This window comes from Bos taurus, chromosome 17, assembly GCF_002263795.3.
Source record: "Bos taurus isolate L1 Dominette 01449 registration number 42190680 breed Hereford chromosome 17, ARS-UCD2.0, whole genome shotgun sequence".
Taxonomy (NCBI): domain Eukaryota; kingdom Metazoa; phylum Chordata; class Mammalia; order Artiodactyla; family Bovidae; genus Bos; species Bos taurus.
In genome coordinates this window covers 70,063,360-70,085,223 of record NC_037344.1, presented here as the reverse complement: position 1 = coordinate 70,085,223, position 21,864 = coordinate 70,063,360, and the positions used below count along the sequence as shown (strand labels likewise).

At 54.5% G+C, this 21,864-nt stretch overlaps 1 protein-coding gene across 3 annotated transcripts in view; it reads right to left on the bottom strand.

Moving 5' to 3' along the window:
* LIMK2 (LIM domain kinase 2) overlaps positions 1-21,864 on the bottom strand; it is a 54,488-nt gene that overhangs the window by 8,078 nt on the left and 24,546 nt on the right. The window contains exons 2-8 of one of the 3 annotated variants that reach the window (XM_005218147.5): positions 14,506-14,827; positions 5,029-5,164; positions 4,243-4,352; positions 3,532-3,720; positions 2,273-2,378; positions 1,792-1,988; positions 532-718 (exon numbers count right to left, since the gene is read on the bottom strand). In XM_005218147.5, coding sequence (XP_005218204.1) covers positions 532-718; positions 1,792-1,988; positions 2,273-2,378; positions 3,532-3,720; positions 4,243-4,352; positions 5,029-5,164; positions 14,506-14,558 — 978 coding nt within the window. In that variant the 5' untranslated portion in view covers positions 14,559-14,827. 3 annotated transcript variants of the gene reach the window in all.

Here is a 21,864-nt window from a genome sequence, read left to right as displayed (position 1 = left end):
AGGAGAGGTGAGAACCCACAAAAGGGGCGTGTTGGGGGGAGGCAGGGGGAGGGGTGCTGCCAAGCCAAGCAAGGGTTCTGGTCATCTGACCCAGGAGCGTGTCTCTCGGGGAACAGGAGTCTGGGGGGCAAGAGGGTCAGTGCCACAGACATGCACCAGGGAGCTGGGGGGGTTGGGAGGAAGCTCTCCAGCCCCATGGCCCCGAAGGCTGAGACACATGGCTTACCTGACCCCCCCTCCCAGCTCTCAGCAGAGGAGGAGGAGGAGAGAGAGAGAGAGAGAGGTTAGTCCCCGAGACTGTTCAGCAGGGAGGCAGGAGCCACTCCCACACCGAGGCCTCTGGGCACCTAGAAACACTCACTGACCAGAGATGGGGGGGCCACAGTCAACCTCATCCCACCCGGGGCTCCAGGTCCCCCAAGCTCACACCAGCAGCAACGCTGCCTTCAGGTGGCCTGGGAGGGCAAATAGTGAAAATCCCCAGAGGAGGGTTTGAGGGCTGGGGGGCACAGGGGCAGAGCTGGCGCTCACCTTGATGGCCTGCCCGAAGAAGCCCTTCCCCAGGACCTCGCCGTGGATCAGGTCACAGGGCCGGAAGATCTGCTGTGAGCAGCTACTGGAGCAGCGCAGGGACTCTGAGCGGCTGATGTCACGGCTGAGCAGGAGCGGCTCCTTGGGGGAGCTGGGGCCGGGGGACTTGGAGATGCTGTTACTGCGTCTGCGGAGGAGGAGGAGGAGGAGGAGAAGGGATGAGGGTGGGGACAGGGCAGCCCTCAAAGACCCAGCATGGAAGCCTTGAGGCAGGAACCTCAGGGCCACCCTGGTCTTTCCAACCTCTGCAGTCAGGGTGCTGGGACGGGGGAGGGGGACTCTGACATTGGACAGAGGTGTTGTCTGGGGGCGGCAGACATCCGGAGTCTATGTAAGCATGGGAAAATCACCCGCAAAGCGGGAACCCTGAGCACCTCTCACCCAGAGTGAGGGACTAGACTCCACCAGCTGGCAGCACTGTCGATGGGTCGATGGGAATCCACCACCTTCCAGGTCTGCCTGATTTACAGCCCCGATTGGCTTAGAGCAACAGCCTACTACCACCCAAAACATGAGCAAATGGGACATCTCTGTAGTACCTGCCTGTTATTTCCTGAACTTTAATAAGTGCGTATGATTTTTAGAGCAAAAAAGCCACTTTGTTTATGACATTTTTAAAGAGCAGCCAATGGTTGGTGACTGTCACTCTGACTTCCTAAAGAAGGGACTTCTGGTCCCCCCTCGTGCATTCATCTCTTGCTTTCTGGTTGTCAACGTCCTTATCTACACTTATCTGTGCCCCGTGTCCAGCCTCGGCACCCTACGCTTCCCCCACAGGCCTTGCCACCCTTTGGGATCCAGCACCGCTGCCTCCTGCCCAGCTCAGAGTTCAGTGGACAAAGCCTGACCCTCTGGCTTCTCCTGGAGAAGGAAATGGCCACCTACTTCAGTATTCTTGCCTGGAAAATCCCATGGACAGGGGAGCCTGGCAGGGAACAGTCCATGAGGTAGCAAAGAGTCGGACATGACTTAGCAACTACACTCTGGTTTCTAGGGAAAGCTGGCAGACAGCTGGGTCAGATCACACATGGGCCCTGGCTATGAACTGTTATCCTTGGGGGGGCGCTGGGTCAGCACAATCCTCATTGCCCACTCCCGGCCAGCTGGCTCCCTTCCTAACTCTGCTGGCCTCAGAGAGCCAGCTCCACTAGTCCAAGAGCTGGGCGTGGGGCAGCACAGAGCCAGGGCGGGACGGGGCACCTCAGGGAGCGTCTCCTCAGTGTCCCCTCCAGGTTCTCCTTGGTGTCCAGGGGGCTGAGGGTGTGCGCGTGTCTGTCATTCTGCGCGCAGGGAGAGAGCCGTGCATCCAGCTGCAGCTGGTCCAGGCGCTGGGAGACGGGGTCGTGTTCAATCAGGAGCTGCAGTGTCTGGGTCGTCTGGCTAATGGCGTCCTCCACCTGCAGCCGGGAGCGGTGTGAGGCAGGCCCGCAGGGCATCCCATCGTGGGCCACCCACCATCAGGCCAGAGGACCAGAGCCCGCTGTGGCCTCTGGCGGCCACTGGCCACACCGTGCCCTCTGCCCACAGCCTGGCACTCCCCGACATGGCCAGCCATCCCTGCTGCCCTGGGAACAAGCCAGGCTGACAGAGGGGGTCACCAGTGCTCACAGGCTCAGTGGCAAGACAAAGAGGGTCTGTTCACGGTCCGCCCCCCACTCCCCACAGGACACACGGCAGGTACCTCCTCCACGCGGAGCGTGCGCACGGGGGCCCCATTGATCTCCAGGATGCGGTCCCCAGGGTGGATGGCGTTTCGGTTGTTAGGACTGATGTGCATCCGGTTGACCCTGGGCCAGATGAGAGAAGGCAGGGCAGAGGCATCTTTAAAGACAGCCTGACCAATTTCACTTGTGCAGGAAGGGCTCACCAGGCCCTGGGCCCCGACTGGCCCCCAGGCCCAGGCCACTCAGGGAGAGGCTCTACCCCATCTCGGTGAAAGGCACCCCACTCACCCAGAGGCCTAAGCCAGAAACCTAGACGGCATTCCCCGCTTCAGGAGTTCCCTCACTACCCCCCAATCCTCACGTCCTGAAGAATGCTCCATCACCATGGTTACCAACACCCGTCTCTTGCTCCATGCATCAGCCTGCTAACTGGTCTCTGTACCTCTAGGCCTGCCCTTCTCCCATCCCACTTCCACAGCAGCATGCTTCTAAAACGCTCCCCTGGTCATGTCACCTTGCTGCTTAAATCCCTCAAGAGACCCATTGGATCCTCATGATCCAGGCTCTCTGTGACTTAACAGGCCCCTTCTGGCTATTCCCAACCACCCAATCTATACCAGACACAGCCACAGACCCCCACCTCTGTCCTGAACACAGCTTCGGGCTTAGAGCAGACCTCACCTCCCTCTGACTTCCCAGCCCCAGGACCCCGCTCTGCTGTGAGCACCCAGCACCCAGCACACAGTAAGCACATGATCACCGTCTACAGGGCTGGGAGCCACAGTGCCTCACAACTGGTATTAGATGGACAGACCCTTTCCCCATCCGGTCGCCAGCCTGGACACAGCATGGAGTCTTTACCTCTTTCTCCTTCCTCCATTCACTCACTCAACCAATGAAACAACAATCCATGTGCACCCACTATGTGCCAGGCACTGCTCCAGGCCCTGGGTGCGCAGCAAAGAACCAGACTAAGTTCCACAGGGAACTCTTGAGGAGGACAGATGATAAACAAACATAACCAAGCCAGATAATTTCAAAGAGCAAACATGATGGAAATTTGACCCGTGAAAGGTAAGCGGTTCTGGTGTTAGGTATCTGGCGGGAAGCAGTCATGGTGGGGGATGAGGGCAGTCAGTGCCAGGGCCTAGGCGTGGTGACAGCACAGTGAGCCCAGGAAGGAGAGACGCGATGTGGATGCAGAGCTCTGCTAAGATGCTGGGGCTCCAAGGCCTGCTGTGTGCTCCGCTCCAGAACCCCTACCCCAGGCACTCACTCTCTCACTTGCACGGTGGTGGCGTAGTTTGAGCAGGCACTCTCCACGGACACGGAGAAGCCCCGCCTGCCTTCGGTGGTGGCTGGCATGGAGATGTGTGTGACGGAGTAGGGCAGCTGGTCCTGGACGGATTCCGTGGACAGCCTCTCAAACATGGGTGCCAGTACCACCTCGTTGTGGCACTTCCCACTGCGGGGAGGAGCAGAAAGGGGGCTGAGATCCTGGAGCCCCACCTGGAAGCCCCCAGCAACGATGAGCCTTCCAGCGACAGAGCGCATAGCCCCACATTCACTGCCCTGCCCGATTCCAGCTGGCTGCTCACAATGAGCAGCTGGGTTTTCTGCCTCTGACTCAAGGTAAGAACTGGGCCTCAGCCTGACTTTTTTTGTCGACCGAGGCAGCTGGGCTGACTTCTAAGGGGCCTTTGCCTTTAACATCCTGGGCTCCCTCTCCGAGAGTCCCCTCCCAGCCACCTTCTCCCTCTGGGAGGCCTGCAGGGCAGTATGCTTATTCTCCCACTAGGTACGGAGAGAAGGCAGAGACGTTCATTATCTCGCTCACAGCTTTCAGAGCTGGTCAAGAGCCATCGCTGTGACAGGAATACAATCAGCGCGCCGAGACCCCAGCAGTCCTGCACAATTCACACTGCCACTTGCCCCGCCCGCTCAGCCACCCTTGTCAGGAAGGAGGGACACGGGGCCACCATCTTACCAGTAGAGGGTGGCGTGCTGCACCAGGGCGTATGCGTCCCCATCCTCGATGATCACCTTGCAGCTCATACAGGCGAAGCACTCTGGGTGGTACTTGAACTCCCCGGCCACCTGTGGGCAGGTGGGGAGCAGGGTGGACAGACGTGGGGAGGAGACAAGTTGGCACTGTTGCCCGAGTGGAGGCGGGGTGGGTGAGGGGCCTCCCATCAGGGCTCTACAGACCATCCCTGCCCAGTCATCGCTGACTTTGGCCCGCCCCGTCCCAGAGCTTCCAGGGAAAGGGCTGGACTGGTGCTTCTCTGTCATTTCTTTCTTTCTGTTTGTCAACACCATGTGACCTGCAGAATCTTAGTTCTCCAACTAGGGACTGAATCCAGGTCCTTGGCAGTGAAAGCGAGGAGTCCTAACCACTGGACCAGCAGGGAAGTCCCTCCTTGTCATTTCTGAGACTGTAAGAAAAAAACTCTCGGTCTCAGCCATGGGCACAGGCCCCCAGAAGTCATCAGCCCCAGGAGGGAGGCTCATACTCCCCTTTAGGGCCCCATCCCATCTCACCGTCTCCCCTCCTTGCCTGCCCAGCCCTCCCAACACTGGACTGTTAAGTCTCTGAGAGACGGATCACATCTGGCACTTAATAGGTCCTAAAAATCATCTGTTAAGTGACTGAATAAATAAAGGGAGAGGCCTCGGCTGACGGGAAGACAGAAGGTAAATGGCCACAGGGAACCGGAGGCACTGCCAATGAACTCTGACGACGGAGGGGGCAGAGATGGAGGGATGCACTCACCATGACGGGCCCCGTCATCAACAGAGAGCATCCGTGGCAGAACTCCCCAAACTTCCCCCAGTAGTCCTTGTGGCAGTACAGCTTCCCATCCTTCTCATAGTACCAGTTGGTGAGGGAATCCTGGCATTCAGAACACCTGAAGAGCAAGGCAAGAACAGAAACCTAAACCTTTCTGGGTCTTGAAGCCCTTGGAGAAATTTGATAATTTGATAAGAGTCAAGAAACCTCTTGGCTTTTGAATTGTGATGCTGGAGAAGACTCTTCAGAGTCCCTTGGACTGCAAAAAGATCAAACTGGTCAATCCTAAAGGAAATCAACCCTGAATATTCACTGGAAGGACTCACCCTGAAGCTGAAGTTCCAATACTTTGGCCACCTGATGCAAAGAGCAGACTCACTGGAAAAGACTTTCATGCTGGGGAAGATTGAGGGCAGGAGGAGAAGGGGATGACAGAGAGGATAAGATGGTTGGATGGCATCACTGACTCAATGAGCAAACTCTGGGAGATAGTGGAAGGCAGGGAAGCCTGGTGAGCTGCACTCCATGGGGTTGCAAAGAGCCCGACATGACTTAGCGACTGAGTAAGAAGCCTCTCCCAAAAAAAATACACACATGAGGAAAATGTGCATATAATTTAGGTATGGGGTACATGTCATAGGACTGAAGCCCATTCATGTGCCAGTTAAGAACTTCTGGTCAAGAATGATACCTCAATGAACCAAAGAAGCTCAGTGACCTCCACTCTTGAGAACCTACCCATCTCCAACAGCATTACCTATGAGCATCCTTGAGAAAAACAGATTAAGTGTATAGAAACAATCAGGCAAATCCAGAAAGGGGAGGTCATTCTGTAAGACAACTGGTCTTTTCTGTTTTAAAAAGTTAAGGCACAGGGATTAGAAAAGCCCAGTAGACACAGAAACCCCCAAATGCAACACCTAAGCCCTGGATTCGATTCTGGATTGAAAATGAAAACAGGCAACAGTGACATTTTTGGAACTGAGGAAATCTGAATTTCGCCTATACATTAGATTATAATGCAAAATTACTGTTAATTTTTTAGATGCGATAATGATACTTTGCCTATACAGAAGAATTTATAGAAGAAAAATAGTAAAGTAATAAGGAGAGTCAGTTCAGTTCAATCACTCAGTCGTGTCTGACTCTGCGACCCCGTGAACCGCAGCACGCCAGGCCTCCCTGTCCATCACCAACTCCCGGAGTTCACCCAGACTCATGTCCATTGAGTCGGTGATGCCATCCAGCCATCTCATCCTCTGTCGTCCCCTTCTCCTCCTGCCCTCAATCTTTCCCAGCATCAGAGTCTTTTCCAATAAGTCAGCTCTTCGCATCAGGTGGCCAAAGTATTGGAGTTTCAGCTTCAACATCAGTCCTTCCAGCAAACACCCAGGACTGATTTCCTTTTACTTGCAATTTACTTATAAATAAGTAAAAAATAAAACTCTGTGTATGTGTGTATACAGACATATGAAGTGGCTTAAACTTAACAAATGATCTTAGGTGAAGGATATATGAGTTTTTTAAACTAGTCTTTCAACTCTTCTATATATCTGAAATTTTTCAAAATAAAATAATGAGGGGAAGAAAGACTCCATCAGCACCATGTAACATGTGCGTGTGAGCCTCAGAGCTCCTTTCTCCTCCAGTCACTGGGCTGTGAAGCTCCACACTCGGTCAGGCTGGGGGTGTTCTGGGGTCATGTCTACACACGCGATCACCCTCACGTCTGACCCTGGCACTCAGAGCTAAGAGCCCCTTGGCCGGGTGAGCCTGTCCCACCTCCCTCTTCCTAGTTAACAGACTGTTCTTGTCGTCGAGGCCTCGCAGCACCCACACTCTCCTTGCTTTCTGAGAGGCAGGGTGGAACTGTTCTTGGTTTGAATCCTGACCTGCCTTTTACTAGTTATGTCATCTTGGGCAAGTTATTTCACTTCTCTGACCCAGCTTCCTTATCTGTAATATAGACTACTGTGAAAATAAAATAATACATGTTAAAGTACAGACAGTTTGGGACTTCCCTGGCGGTCCAGTGGCTGGGGCTCTGTGCTTCCACTGTAGGGGGCAAGGGTTTGATCTCTGCTCGGGGAACTAGGGTCCCACAAGCTGTGTGGCAGGGCCAAGAATATTTTTTAAAATAAGACAGCTTATATAAAAGGCCTAGCACTCTAACAATGCTGTAGCGTCCACTGCTATTGAGTGATGATGATAATGGAAACTCATGTTATTGGCCACTTACTGCCATTACCTGGGTGGTTTTTGGAGAACTTCTCTTACTAGCTTTTTCTCACGGACAAAACGTGACCCATAGCATCTACTACAAAGAGCCACTAAGAACAAGTAAGTTAATAAAGAGCAAAGTCTCCTGCAAACTGTGAAGGGCAAAGCAAGTGTGTTCTTAGAGTAACTTGGTAGGCACTGCAGATAGAAAAGATAGATCATACAGGGTCCCCTCCTCCACTTCCAAGAGCTTATAATGGGTTGAAGAAGAGAAAATCTAAACAAAACTTGATTAACAGTGCAGGGCGAGAGGCCGAGATGGGGCGTCCGCCATCAGCCACCCACTCTTAGCGTTTCTCATTTGTCCTCTGGCTGCTGAATTTCAGGTAGACGAGTATGGATGTGCAGTGCCCAGGACGGCTCAGTGCAGACCATGAGTTACAGGAGGTGGAGGGGAAGACCCCGTTCTGGGCACGCAACTCCAACTCCTCTCAGCGTAAAAGGCACACTTTTACATGCGCTCTGAGCTGGGAGGAGACACCAGGTTCAGGTTCTTAGGAACCACATGTCTCTGGACAAGCCCCTCTCTCTCTCTGGGCTCAGTCCCCCCACCCGTAAACTGAGGGGATTAGACTTTCCCCTGGATGATCCAAGGCTCCAATCTCAGCACCATGTATCTCCCCCCACCCCGCCCCCGGGTGATCTCAGGCCAGCTGCTCGGCTCCTTATTTCTGAAGTGGCAACATCACCTATTTTTAGGCAGGCAGTGAGGACAGAACTCAGTTCTGGACAGTGGTGACGTGCCCGGCACGGGGGCCGGCAGCAGGGGCAGGGCCTTCCTTCATGCTCCCACCTTCTGATGTAAGGCATCTGGGTACCTGCCTTCTTCCTTCACTGAGGAGAGGAACAGCATCCCACTCACCCCTGCGAGACTCAGCACCGTGCAAAGGGCCTTCGGAGTAAGCCCTCAGCAAACATTTCCAGAGTGAACACTATGGGCGTGGTGAGCACCAGCGGTCCAGGTGGGAGCATTGGGGTTTCGCGGCTCCCGGTCACCGGGCCCTGCCCGCCCCTCTCCTGTCTGAGGTGGAGGAGAGCTGCTGCAGACGAACCTGCACCAACCATTGGCTGGGGCCCTGTTACAGCCCTGCCATGGTATGTGCACTGCAGGGCACAGGAGCACCAAATGCGTCCTCCTCTCCACTGCCAATAGCCTCCCTTTGTCTGTTGCAAGTAGCCCAGGCCAGGACCGGGAAGGGGCCAGGGAGAGGGGCAAGTGCAGGCATGCAGGAGCCAGACGTGCTGGCCTCCTGGGAAGAAGACCTGGCCAGAGCGTGACACCACCACGCACATATCTGGGTCAAGGAATGCCTCTGCGGGGCACAGCCGGCTGCTCAGCCAGGGCCGGCGCCACAGGCAACTCTGAAGAACAGGAAGCTGAACGTCTGACAGGAGGACGGGCTGCTTTACACAGCCCCCAGGCTGCTTTACACAGGACACAAGTGGTTCTGGGCCTCCGGAGACACTGCTGCGGCAGATTCACTTAAATGTTCACAGCAGCCACGGTGACCTGTTTCGAGAATGTAACCATATTCTGCTGCGCTGTATGAGATACCTAACTTTCATGAGCTCTAATCCTGACCGCACCCTGCAGGGTGATAGGATTAGCCCTGTTTCACAGACTAAGAGACTGAAAAGCAGAGTCAAGTCACTTCTGCGAAGTTGCCCGGAACACACATGACGAAGCCGGAATCTGCACCAACGTGTGCCTCCGCTTCATGGTGCAGCACGCCCACTAAGCTGGGCCGTGGGGCTCGCATCTGTGAAGACACAGAGGCTGGAGCCCTGAGAGCACGCGTCCCTTTGCGTGTCAACACCTGCTGGTGTTTCTCCTGAAGCCCAAGGACCCAACGTTAAGTGGCACAATGACTCTCCTCCTCCACTGAGTCCATGGCAGGCTGGTCCCCAGCAGACTCTGCCCCTATTAAAAGGGTCCAAAACTCACTCTGGGAATGTAAGGTGTGACTCAGGAGAATTCCACCTTGATCCTCAGGGGCCATGGCCACAATACCTTCTCCCCAAAGCCTTTCCCAGCCTTCAATTTTCCGAAGTTTCAAGTGAAAATTAGCATGTGCCCTGGCTACAGGCCCAGGGCATCGAGCTTGGAGGTGGTGGGCCTGGCAGTGGAGCCAGACCCCAGGGCCAAGGCATCAGCCAACACACTCTCCAGAGCAGTGAATGGAGCAGAGACTCTCCAGCCACATGCTTTAACAACCTCCAGAACTTTCCTGGAGCACTATGGAGAGCCTGGGCAGCTAGAGTGGACCAAACCCTGATGGTCAGTTCAGTGGGCAGCTCAGATCCAAGCTAAAGCCTTTAGAGTCAGCAGGGAACATACTGGTTAAAAAATAATAATCAAAGTTTCATAAATAATTTCTCTTAAGACCTGGGTCCACATTCCATATTTGCCACTCACTATCTGAGTCACCTGAAGCCAGTGACTTCATGACCCAGGCCTCAGTGTCCTCATTCGCACACTGGTGATGATGAAAATTAAACCACGTACAGACGCCCAGCGAGAGCCTGGCCCAGAGCGGGGGCCCAGGAAGTGCTCATCTCCCCACCTCCCTCTCCGATTGGAGAACACCCAGGGTGAAAGGAGACAGACCCGTCCCTCTCCCAGGCCCAAGCAAGAGGGACCTGTTTCTTGGCCCAGAACCAAACAGATTTCTGGAAACAGGGAAGGTCCCCAAATGAATTATCTATCTAGCCAGTTAGAAATCAATTGATCATAATCAATTCTGACCAATTAGGAAACAGTTACTGTTCATGGAGGGTGTGCAAGATGGAACAAGCAAGGTGCTGAGAGAAGCCAAGTGAGATAAGACAGAGGCCCCGCCCTCAGTCACATGAAAATTCTTCAGACCAAACGTTTACAGGTAAATTTTCCACCTTTGGTGGTGAGAGCGCCAGAACAGCCATTGTTACCTGGATTTACACAGGTTAAAGAACAAGCCCTCCAGCGTCCTGCTTGAGGGCCTGGCCGGAGGCTTGTCCTTAGCCTCTGAGCAGAAAGCAGAGTGGGAGAAGCTTCTTCCAGCCCCTGCCTCTGAGCACTGACTGGGGTGCACGGGGCACCTGGCAGATCTCTCTGCTCTAGCCTGAGTGAAACGACTGGGGTCGCCACACCTCCTCTGGGCCCGAAGGGGTCGGGGGCAGAATAGAGCAGGGGCCCAGAGACTCCGGTCCGTCAGAGCTCAGCCTTCTACCACCCCAGACCCCTTAATCACCCCTCCTTCCTGCAGACCCTGCAGACTGAAACAGGCTGTCAATTAAGCCGTAATTATTATGGAATAAATAGGTTGTTATCCTGTTTGAAAAAATTAACCAAACACATAACGAGCTTCTGATCAGCAAGAAATAAGTGTTGCCAGAGTGCGCTGACTCAGTTCCAACCAGAAGCCAGAAAGCCTGTGGTTTCAAGTCATCTGTGCCATGGTGCTGCAGCTAATGGGAGAGGGCTTGTGTGTCTGAGGAGCCACGTGGGTTGCAGAGCTGGGAACCATTCACCTGATCTGAGCCCTTCATTTTTCAGAGGAGAGAGAGTCCCAGGGGACCTAAGGCAGCTGCCAAATATGACTGTGAAGGTGGGCAGGGTTAAGAATAGTTTCTCCCTTTGAACAAGGGTTGCTTTAGAATACAAAGATGCACTTGTTTTCTTCAAGAGACAATGTGTAAACCAAACTCACCAAATCAACGTCAGGCATTAAGGGGAAAGCTGTAAAAAGAAAAATCCTTTAATGATGTCAGACTAAAGTCCCTCTTTAATTTTCCTCTTCTGTAAATTCCGATCGGAGGGGTTTTCTTACTCGCGAGGACGCTCATGACTACGTCTCAGCCCCCAACCCTGGTGCACGGGCAGAAGGGGACGATGCCTGCCTGCCTGCCTGGCGGGCAGGGGCGCCTGGGGCACAGAAATCGCATTCTTCATCCCCGGCTCCCACTTCCCTCCCCGGCGAGCTGTCACGCCTGATCATGTCCCCATGGAATCTGGTTGCGTCACTCTCCTTGAAGCTGCAGACCCAGAACTGTGTGCTCAGGGCCTGGGGTCAAGGACTTAATTTCTTCCACAGAATCTGGCAAGGGTCGTGTCGAGGAGCCCAGGAAATCCAGTCCCTACGCTCCGCAGGGGAGGAAACCGAGGCCCAGGGTGGGGTCAGGCACCTGGTCAGAGGGCAGCCCTTGAGGACATCCTGCAATAAAGGAGGGGGCGAGGGCAGAAGCGGCTTTCTGACAAGGCAGTGACACTGGTGACTGACTGGACTGCTACCTGGGAGAGGAGAGGGTCTGGGTGGTCCCTGGGTGGGGAGGCAGGGCACAGAGCCCCATGCTCGGCTAGCTCTTCAGAAGTGGCTTCAGGAATGTGGCCTCCCATCTCGGGGGAGGGGAGAGCGGCTGTGGCCCGCCAGTCAGTCCCCCCCTGACTCCAGCTGGGCAAACAGAGTTGGGGGGAGGGCCGTCAGGTTGCCCGGAGGGGCTGGGGCAGAGCAAGACAAAGCACGGGCAGACCTGGGTGGCGCAGTGGCCGGGTCCTCACAGGTCCACGCTGACTGTCCATTATCTGCTTGAGCTCCTGAGAGGCTGTGTTGTGCCCCCAGAGATTAAAAGGGGCACACATTCCTGGCTTCTAAGGAAGCCACCCCACCCCCAGGCTGCCGATCCAGGATTAAGAGTAAGAGGGATTAATGAGGCCCTGGCTTAAACTAGTGGCTGCTTCAAACACTTGGCATCTTGATTCCACATGGTACAACTCAAGATCAATCCCCATCCCCAAAGGCCCTGCAGAGGAGGATATCTGCTGTCCCCGCCATGTGCCAGGAAAACTATGGGGAAGCCTTTCCCTGCTTGCTCCCTCTCTCCTCTGTGAGGAAAGCAAACCTGAGAACGGTCCTGGGGAGATACACGCAGGGGGAGATGCAGCCTCCCGAGGCTGGCCTGAAAGACCCTGCAAGTTAACTGTTGAAAGCAGCTACCACATCTGTAAAACGGGGACACCAAAGGTCTTGAGGCTGTCAAGAGACTGCAGGATGAAGTGCCGGGCAGGATGTCTGGAAGAGGCAGCCCCGAGGACCAGTTTTATCCCGCCCCCTCAGACCCTGGGGTTTCCCACCACTCGACCAGGGTCTGGTGATTCTGAGAAGCCACGTGGTGCTCTGCTTTTCTGCCCAGGGCACGGCCACCCGACTGATCCCCACAGCGCAATCTGGGCAAGGGGCTGGGCTGGGGACGCCAGAGGGAGAAGCCGACCAGGACCACTGGTGAGGGGGAGGCAGACCTCAGAACAGGCTGCTCCCAAAGAATGAAAACAAGCTCCACCCCAGCCAGGAATGGCTCCAGCCAGGAGGGACCCAGAGGCCAGAACCCCCTGGGGAGTTTCTGTAGGGAGGTGGGGTGGGGCAGACAGTAGAGAAAGGCAGGTCGGAGGTAGACCGGAAGTTTCCACATCTCCCCGTGAGAAGCCCCGCAGAAGCTCAGGTCTGGGGACCTGGCAGGCATGGGGGCTGGCCCCCTAGCTCGGGACCCTCCAAAGCCGGCTGCCCCAGGTCTCACGTGCCCAGGACTTTGCCAGGCAATCCTACTCACAGGGAATGCAGGAGCCCTTAGAGGCCAGAGGCCAAGGTGCCTGCTATTAAGAGAACAAACGTGTGTAATGAGAGAGCTTACAGTGTACTGGGCTGCCCACACCCAGCCTCGCCGGCTTCCACGCTGTTTGGCAAAACCTGCCCATCCTGCTTGTTGGGACAAATTCCCGGGCAGGCGGCACAGCCCACAGGTGAGACGTGGAGAGCTGGAAAGAACAGCCCCTCCTGCGCTCCCCCAGGAAGAAGTAGCACCGTGAGCAGGCCAGCTCGGCAGCACCTTGCATCTCTCGGAGGCTCGTCCAGGTGCGTCTGGGAAGCCCCGGGAGGCCAAGCTCCCTGGCGGCTGCGGCCCGACCGCCCCTCCCCTCCCTGTTCCCAGCACCTGGGGTGGGGGGACCTGGTTCCGTGGGGAAGCGGCTTCCACTGGCTTGTGCCTGACACACGCGCGATGGGAGGACAAGAAAAACCCAAGAGGCAAAGGGGGGTGGCCTTGGCCCTCCCCTCAGGACCGGGGCCCAAAGAGGAGATGGGAAGCGCGACTCACCGGAAGGGGTCTCTGGAGGTGAAGTAAGCCTGGACGGACAAGTAACTCCCCATCTTCTTCCCACGCCAGACACACAAGACACAAGCTCAGCTGCAAACCCGTCGGGGAGGGCCTCCGGCCTGCGGGCGGCCACCATGACAGGCCTGGGGCTCTGGCAGCGCTGGCTGCCCAGCTCACCTCTCCCTCCGGGGCGGCCGGAGGGGCGTGAGCGTTCTGAGCCCCTTGCCCCTCAGCGAAGTCCCGCAGGAGCTCATGGCTGGGACGCTGCTCCCCGGTTCTCCGAGGCTGGGCGGCCCCTCGGGACTCAGGAGAAGCACCTCTCTGCAGAGGCTACACGCACTCAGGCATTCTCAGGCAGGGGCCGGTGACTCGCCAAGAAAGAGGCGCTGCTGTCAAGTTAGCCTTCCTCGGCAGCCCCACCCCTGCCGGGGGAGGGAGGAAGGGGAGGGGCTCCGCGCGGAACGAGGTGTGTGGTTGGAGCAGCTATTAGGAAACAGACCTTGCAGGCAAGGGGTGGAGCCGAGCGGGAGGGAGGCTGCAGGCTGGCGCCGCAGACAATAACCAGGACTGGCTGGGTGTCCATCCCTCAGCCTGGGGAAGGGCAGGGCAGGAGACGGGGTGGGCACAGCTGCCCCAAGTGTCCCCGGCCTGAAGAGCTGCCCAAAGGATGGGAACTCTGCTCGGAGATGAAGAAAAGCCCAGGAGACCAGCTCCAGGCCAAGCCACACCCCCTAAAGGGGGAGCCCTCCGGCCCCAGAGGCCGGTCCAGAGACCCAGGGCCAGGGAGCTGCCCTCTGGGCTCTCGGCTCCGGGCTGGCATCTACACGGTACTGGCACGAGGGTCCCCATTCATTCCTTCCCTCTGTCTGGCCTGGGCACTCCACTTCTGGGCAGAGCTGCGCCGCAGATGAGGAAACAAGGCCCAGAGCGCTATGTTGCCTGCCATTTCTCCTGTGACAAGCGCCATGTGATACTGTCTTGTTTCTCTGACATGGGGGCTATCTCCTCGGTGGAAACAAGGGAAGCGAGGTACAGCGAGATTAAGTCACTTACCCATGGCCAAATAACCAGTCGGCGGCAGGGCTGGTATTTAAATGCAGGCTCATGTGACTTTAGAGCTGGAGGTCTCAGCCGCCGAGCTTCATTCTGCCTCTTCAAGGTAAAACATCTCCCGCAAAACCCTTCTGCACACAGGAGGAGCACAGGGACTGGAGTCCAGGTCACTTGTGCCCTCTCATTCATTCATTCATTCATTCATTCCTGGAATGCCACCCTTCGGCCTCAGCAGGCAGTGGTGCTTCTTCCCCGGTGTCCACGGTAACCAGGCTTCTCACACTGAAAACCAGGGCACGATGGAGGGCAAGGCCCAGGGTGCCTGTGGGGACGATGAGCCACGTGTCTGGAGACGGGACTGGCTAAACCAGGGCCCACCATCGAGAGAGTCCCTTACCCTCTGCCTGAGGAAGACAGGGCCACGTCCAGACCCCACTGTTGGACTTGAGGGAGCGACGCCTGCTTTCTCCCACCCGACACACGCTCCTCTCCATGCAAGTCACCCTGTCCCAGAGACAGGAAAGCCCGTGGCGAAGGTGGAGGCTGGGAGCTGGGGGGGCCTCTTCCCATTCCTCTACTGATGGGGCACGGGGATAAGGACGCAAGTGATAAGACAGGGTGTCTGCACCCTGTTATAAGCTACCACTTATGGAGCACTTAGGACGTTCCAGGCCCTGCATTATCACTTATCTGTCATACTTAAATGGCCAATACATGGGGTAGATGTTATCACCCCCGTTTAACAGATGATGAAACTGAGGTTCCTAAGCGTTGTGTCACTAGCCTGAAGACAAACAGCTGCTGAGTGAGGGAGCTGGGTTTCAAATCCAGTAAGAGCCGGGGTTGGGACACTTTTTCTGTAAAGGGCCAGAGAGCAAACATTTTAGGCTGTGCAGGCCTAAAATGAATACAGATTGTGTCACTGCAGCACGACAGTGGCCTATATATATAAAACAAATGAATGGATGTCGCTATATTCCAATAATGCTTTACTTATGGATATGGAAGCGTGAATTTTGTGCTGTTTTCACGTGCCACAAAATATTCTTTTGCTTTCCTCTGTTTAAGAATGTGAAGGGACTGCCCTGGTGGTCCAGTGGTTAAGAATCTGCCTTCCAACGCCAAGGACATGGGTTTGCTCCCTGGCCAGGGGACTAGGAACCCACATGTCGCAGAACAACCACAACTAGAGAAAGCCCACATGCTGCAAGAAGACCCAAGGCAGTCAAATAAATAAATAAATATATTTTTTTGAAAAAAAAAAAAAAAAAGATAAAAAAATGTGAAAATCAAAAGGTTGTACAAAAAGAGGCAGTGGGCTAGTCTGCTGGCTTCTGCCCCACAGGCAGCTCCCTCAACCACACTGTACCTGGCCTCTAATAGTGAAGACCACTTCCTGCATTCGTGCGGACGGCAGCCATGTCTGTGTCCTGCCACACGGGCCCCACGCTCCAGCCTCCGAGGCGGCCGGCGGGCAGTGAGCACTGGACCAGCACGCACCCTGCCCCAAGCCTGCGCGCAGCACCTTACACACATGAATGAACTTAAACCACGCCAGCTGACAGTCCTGTGACTCCCCCCTTTTTACGGTGGAAGGAACCGAGGTACCGAGTATAAACCCCATGCCTGAGGTCAACCAGCTGCACGTGTGAGAGGTGGAGCGAGGATTCGAACCTGGGCTGTCAATCCTGGGCTCTACCGTTGCTATGCTGGAGCCTGGCCTGGGACTGCAGCCAGACTGTCTGGGTTTGAATGCGACAAGGCCCTGCACGTAAGCCCTTGGCACGCAGTCTGGAACACATTAAGGGTTGATAAATGTTAGCTGCTAATATCATTAAGACCACTGTTACTACCACTACAGGCTCACTCTGTGGCCTTCAGCAAGTTGCTGCCTCTATCTCGGTCTCAGTGATGTTTCTAAAAAACTGCCAGCTTCCACGTTTTTCAGCACTATGAAGTTGCAGAGGGCTCCCTGTTTCCCTGGGTCTCAATTTGAGTTTAGACCTCTTGAGCTGACCCTGGGAGGATCAGGATTCCGGCCTGGGGGCCACACAAGAGCCAGGGGTGGGGAGCCGCACAGAGCGGAGGGGGGACGGCACGCGGGATACTGAAAGGCCCGCCCAGCTGGAGAGCGGGGAGCTCTGTTCTTCCAGCCAACTACTTCTCACCAAAAATCTATTATGTTCCCCTGTAATTCGATCAGGCAAGGAGGGGGCCCCAAATTAAGTCTGGAACTAGCAAATTATCTTCTAATTGCACCTTCTGATTTCCATCTGATGAACAGAGTGCGGGTGGAAGAAAATGCAAGCCACAGCGAGACAGGGCCAGGGAGCCCATGAGCATAACTCCTCTTGACATTTCACACAGCTCTGCTGTTCCAGCGGCGGCGGGCGCAGTGAGTCGGTGTCTAGGAATGCGAGCGAGGCTGCAGGCTCTCTCCATCCCCCTGCTCCCTCACAAAGCACTCGGTGGGTGGGTGGGCGTGTGGGGAACTAATGTGAGGACCTCCCCCAGGAAGAGGTGCAGCCACTTCCCAGGCCCCTCCCAGGCAGAGTCTGCTTGACCCCCATAAATCCAGACCTCCAGAGAAACCACAAAAGATGGGGGACCACCAGATGTGAGAAGCCGCTGGCCGCTCAGACCCAAGTGTGTGGCTCCTCGGGGCCAACTTCGAAGGGCCCGAACCCCTCAGAATGGGAGGTGAAAGGTCACAGTGGAGGCTGTATTTCTACGCCCTGCCCCTGGATATTGGTTCTGGGTGGGAAGCCACTCTTCTAGGTACCAGAGCAGCTGGCACAAGACGCGGCAGCTGCCAGAGGCAGTGCCGGGATCCCTGGACTGGCGGTGACGGCGGGGGAAGATGGCAGGAGAGGCAGTAATCTTTTGCACGTTTCTCGAGCTGGAAACCTGGCAGGGAGCCCAGCCGACCGACTCCTCGGAATCAGCTGAGGAGCGGGGCTTCAAGGTGGCTGGTGAGAGGCTGGAGAGGACAGCCCTCAGACCAGCGGTCCCAAGTGAACACTATGAATGAATGAATCACCCCAGCCTCTTCTCGGAGGCAGCTCTGGTCAGACAGCCTGATGCCTGGGGAACTCTGTCCCTGTGGGGCCCTCTACTGGCCGGGAGGACTCTGACCAGGGATGGGTACTCAGGGACCTTAGCCAGGGAGCAGCGTCAGCCCATCTGCTGGCCGTTCTTCCTGCCTCTGCTCCCCTTCTACTCCAGCTCATTTTCCACACTACAGCAGCAGTCAGCTCTCAGGAAGGGGAGTCCCAGCAATTCTACTGCTAGAAATCTTGCCCAGAGAAATATTCCTACAAATGCGCCGAGACACTGTTCACAGCATGGTTTAATACTAAAAGATGAGGAACAATCCATGTGTCTGTCAGCAGGACTGGGCTATTGCACATCCATGAGACAGAATACTATGCAGCTGTTACAAATAATGAGGGAGACCTTAGGTCCTGAAACAGAAACTGTCCTGGATGAGGGGTTATATGAAAAATCTAGGCATAGGAGAGAATGTGCAGAGTGTTCCCATTGTTTCAAAAGTCTGCATACATAGTCCTTAGCCATCCTGCTGGATTCTAGCGCATGGCTAATCGGTTTCCTCTTTAGGGCAGTGAAACAAGCAGCACAGATGAAACAGCATTCATTTTCTACCCTTTTGATACTGCCTACATTGTTTTCCTTACACTTAAGTGCCGCATATATATATATATACATATATATATATATTTTTTTGGTCTGTTCCAGGTCTTACTTGCAGCATGAGGCCTCTAGTTCCCTCACTAGGGATCAAACCTGGACCCCCTGCATTGGGAGAGAACAGTCTTAGCCACTGGGCCACCAGGGAAGTCCCTAAGTGCTGCTTTTTTGGCTGTGCTGGGTCCTTGCTGCTGCACACAGGTCTCTCTAGTTGTCGCTAGCAGGACTACCCTCTGGTTGTGTGCACCACCTTCTCACTGTGGCAGCTTCTCTTGTTGCAGAGCATGTGCTCTAGGGCACGTGCGCTCACTAACTGGTGCACAGGTTTACTTGCCATGTGCCATGTACGATCTTCCCAGACCAGGGATGGAACCAGTGTCCCCTGCATTACAAGGTGAATTCTTAACCACTGGACCACTAGGGAAGCTCCTAAGTGCTGGTTTTTAAAATGATAAATGGACAAAAACAAAAAGAAGTCCCACGGTTTAGAGCAAACACCTCACACATTTTTCCTAGTGCTAAGCCTGCCTGGGCGCCCTGCACTGGGGATCCCCAGGCTGTCTCCACAGCTTCGCTCCTAGGGTCATGGCTCTGGCCACCTCCTCCCCTCCACTTCCTCACCCGGCCATGCAGGCTCTCCCTGGGTAGTCAGTCCCCAAGCCCTTGTTCCCTTAGCTCCTTCTGAAGCCTCCTCCACCTCCAGCTGGCAGCTATCTCCTCCCTTTTCCAGGCCCACCTCCCACAGAGCACTCATATCTTCTCAGGAAGGGGATTCCCTGATGCGTCCTCAAGCACATCACATAAGAGGGACTTGGAGCCTGTATCCACCTACCTCCAGATCGAATATGTGAGGTCCACACCTGATGTTCACAGATGCCTAGTAAATGGTTCAGGAACCCCGTTATGAGCAACTTCTAGACTGGTGATGAAAACTAAGGTTTATAAAGTGTTTTCCATTTACAGAGAGCTTTCAAGCTCATCAGCCAGGTCAGTCCCTGCAACAACCTAGAAAGGAGTATGTACAGCACAGACAAGGCAAGGGAAACCCAGAGATGTTAGCAACCCATCCAAGTTACTGTGGGAAGCTCAGGGCTGAGATTAAAAGCCGGGTCTGCCGACCTCCAGTCCTAAGGCCTTTCCTCAACAGGAGCCCAAGTGAGGTATTCAGGAATCCGGCCTCTGCAACAACACAGGGCCCCAAAGTGCTGGGTACCCTGAACTTCTGCCTCTGATTTCTCCAGATTTCCTGCCCACATTTGCACTGTTAGGATATCACAAAAGATTTTATCCAATGCCTTGTAGAATTCAAGAGGACCCAGTGAGAATATGAAGTCAGGTCTAATGAGTCACGACGGATCCACGGCTGCTGGAGCCCCTGTCCTAAGTGTTCACTGCCCACCTATTCCATCATCTGCAAAATTCCACGGAACCCCACTGGAATTCGTCCACAAAATCCCATCAGGACTCTGTGAAGGAGTCAAGCCAAAAAAGTAATGAGTACTTTTTCCAGGATCTCTATTCTTCCTTTTTGAAAACCAGGCCAGTTAGCCACCTCCGTTCTTATTCACGATTAGATCACCAATGCCTGATACACAGCAGGTATTAACAACTATACAGTAATAAGCAATTACACCCGGGGGGATTACCCCATTCCGCACAGTTTCTCAAAAGTTACTAACAGCAGTTTTGTTCCTACACCCATAAGGTCCCCCCACCCCCGCCTTTCTTTCTTCAGTGTATTGAGGAATAATTTTTCCATCTAAACTAAACACATTTCACATGACTGGGTACCCTTGTATACCTTGGGCTTTCCGTCCTCCCTTCCGAGTTCCGAGGGGCTGGACCCTATGTCTAAGGCTCTATTCAGACTCTGTGCCATCTGATTAAGCTCGGCGCCAAGGACTGTCTTTCACCCTGTGTTTGTTAACACGACACCACATTCCAGAAGTAGTGGACACTTGGCTCCCTTTCTGTAAAACACTGACCGAATTCCATGAGCCCTTTACTGAGGTGGGCTTGCTCACATAACATTTTAATTCTCACAACCCTGTGAGGTTGGGGTGTACCAGTTTCATTTTACAGGCAAAATACTGAAATTCAAAGAGAAGGTTATTCAAGGTCACAGGTCTGAGAATAGGGAAAGCTGGGATTTAACCCAAGACTTTGGATTCCAGGTCCAAGAGTATCATCTCCTTTGTACTTAAGAAGAACTGAAGCTCAAAGAGAAGGTCATTCAAGGTCACGGGTTTAGGAATGGGCAGAGCTGGGATTTAACCCAAGACTTTGGATTCCAGGTCCAAGGCACTAACGTTGCCTCGAATAACTATTTTATACTTGTTCTTTGATTTATAGTGGTGTTTCTGAAACCGTGGTTAAAAGAACAGCAGCATGAGATGCCCCTGGGCAGCGTGTTAAAAATCAAGCTTCCTGAGCCCACTCCAGACCGATGTAGTAAGAACTGCTGAGAGTGAGCCCAAGAACTGCATTCTGCGTAAGCCCCAGTGTTTCTGATGCAGACTGGAGGCTGAAAGCACAGCTTTCCTCTCTCTGTGCGCTCTCCCCCTTGATTCCATCCTATCCTCACACAAAATCCGAGAGGCAGGCAGGACAGATCACTAGCATCCCCTGCTACGAAGGAGGAAACGGCTACAGGCAGTCTGTTCATCTGCTTATTCTGGATGCAGCTCGAGTAAAGAAAGGTTTGGTGGCTGACATCCTGTGAAGCCTTGGCTCACTGGGGACGCCCCCCTCCTGGCACTGTTCTTACGCATCTGGAACCCACAGTAGCTGCCTCTCTCTTGTCCTCAGTGACAATGCAGTGTTGCTGCTCAAGGTACAGTGGGGAAAGGTGACTCCAGAATACACGGTCATCTCATGAAAAGGCCACCTCTGGAACTGAAACAAGTTAACAAAGCAAAGCACAAGGGCTGACAAAAACAAAAACAGGGACTTCCCTGGTGGTCCAGTGACTGAGACTCCATGCTCCCAATGCAGGGGGCCCGGGTTTGATCCCTGGTTAGGGAACTAGATCCCACATGCTGCAATTAAAGAGCCCACATGCCCCAGCTAAGACCTGGGTCAGTCAAATAAATAAATATTTAAAAAAACAAAAACAGCCGGTACTGCTACAAGAGTCAGTGCTACTGATGGGAGCAGAGTGGGGCTCCCTCAATCTAACCAGGATCACTACCGGGTAAGGCAGGACCAGAAGGTGACTGACGCGTAGAAAACCACTCAGATAATCCGGCCTGAGGTACTGGGAGGTTTTTCCTGGTCACGGGGAGGGGGGTGGAAAGAGAGCCTGTTAGCACTCTTCCAGCACTGCCCAAGGGAGGAGAGGTTCTAGCACCATGGGCTGGGCTGTGCAGAAAGCATGCCATCCCTCAAGGCTGCAGCACTGTTGGCTCCAGACTCTAGAATGACATTTACAGATGGAGGTCTTATTCCATGCCCCCATGTCAGAAGAAGCGGTCTCACCTGGGAGAACATTGCAGAGCGAAGAGATGGTGATGACGTGTACTGGGCGGGCTTCATCCAAGAGTCAAAAGAGAAAGGTGGTCATTGGACAAAAACATGGTTCACCCGACAAACCCCAAGTGCCCGCTGTGTTCTTGGCACTCTGCCGAGCTCTGGGATACAAAGATGAACTGG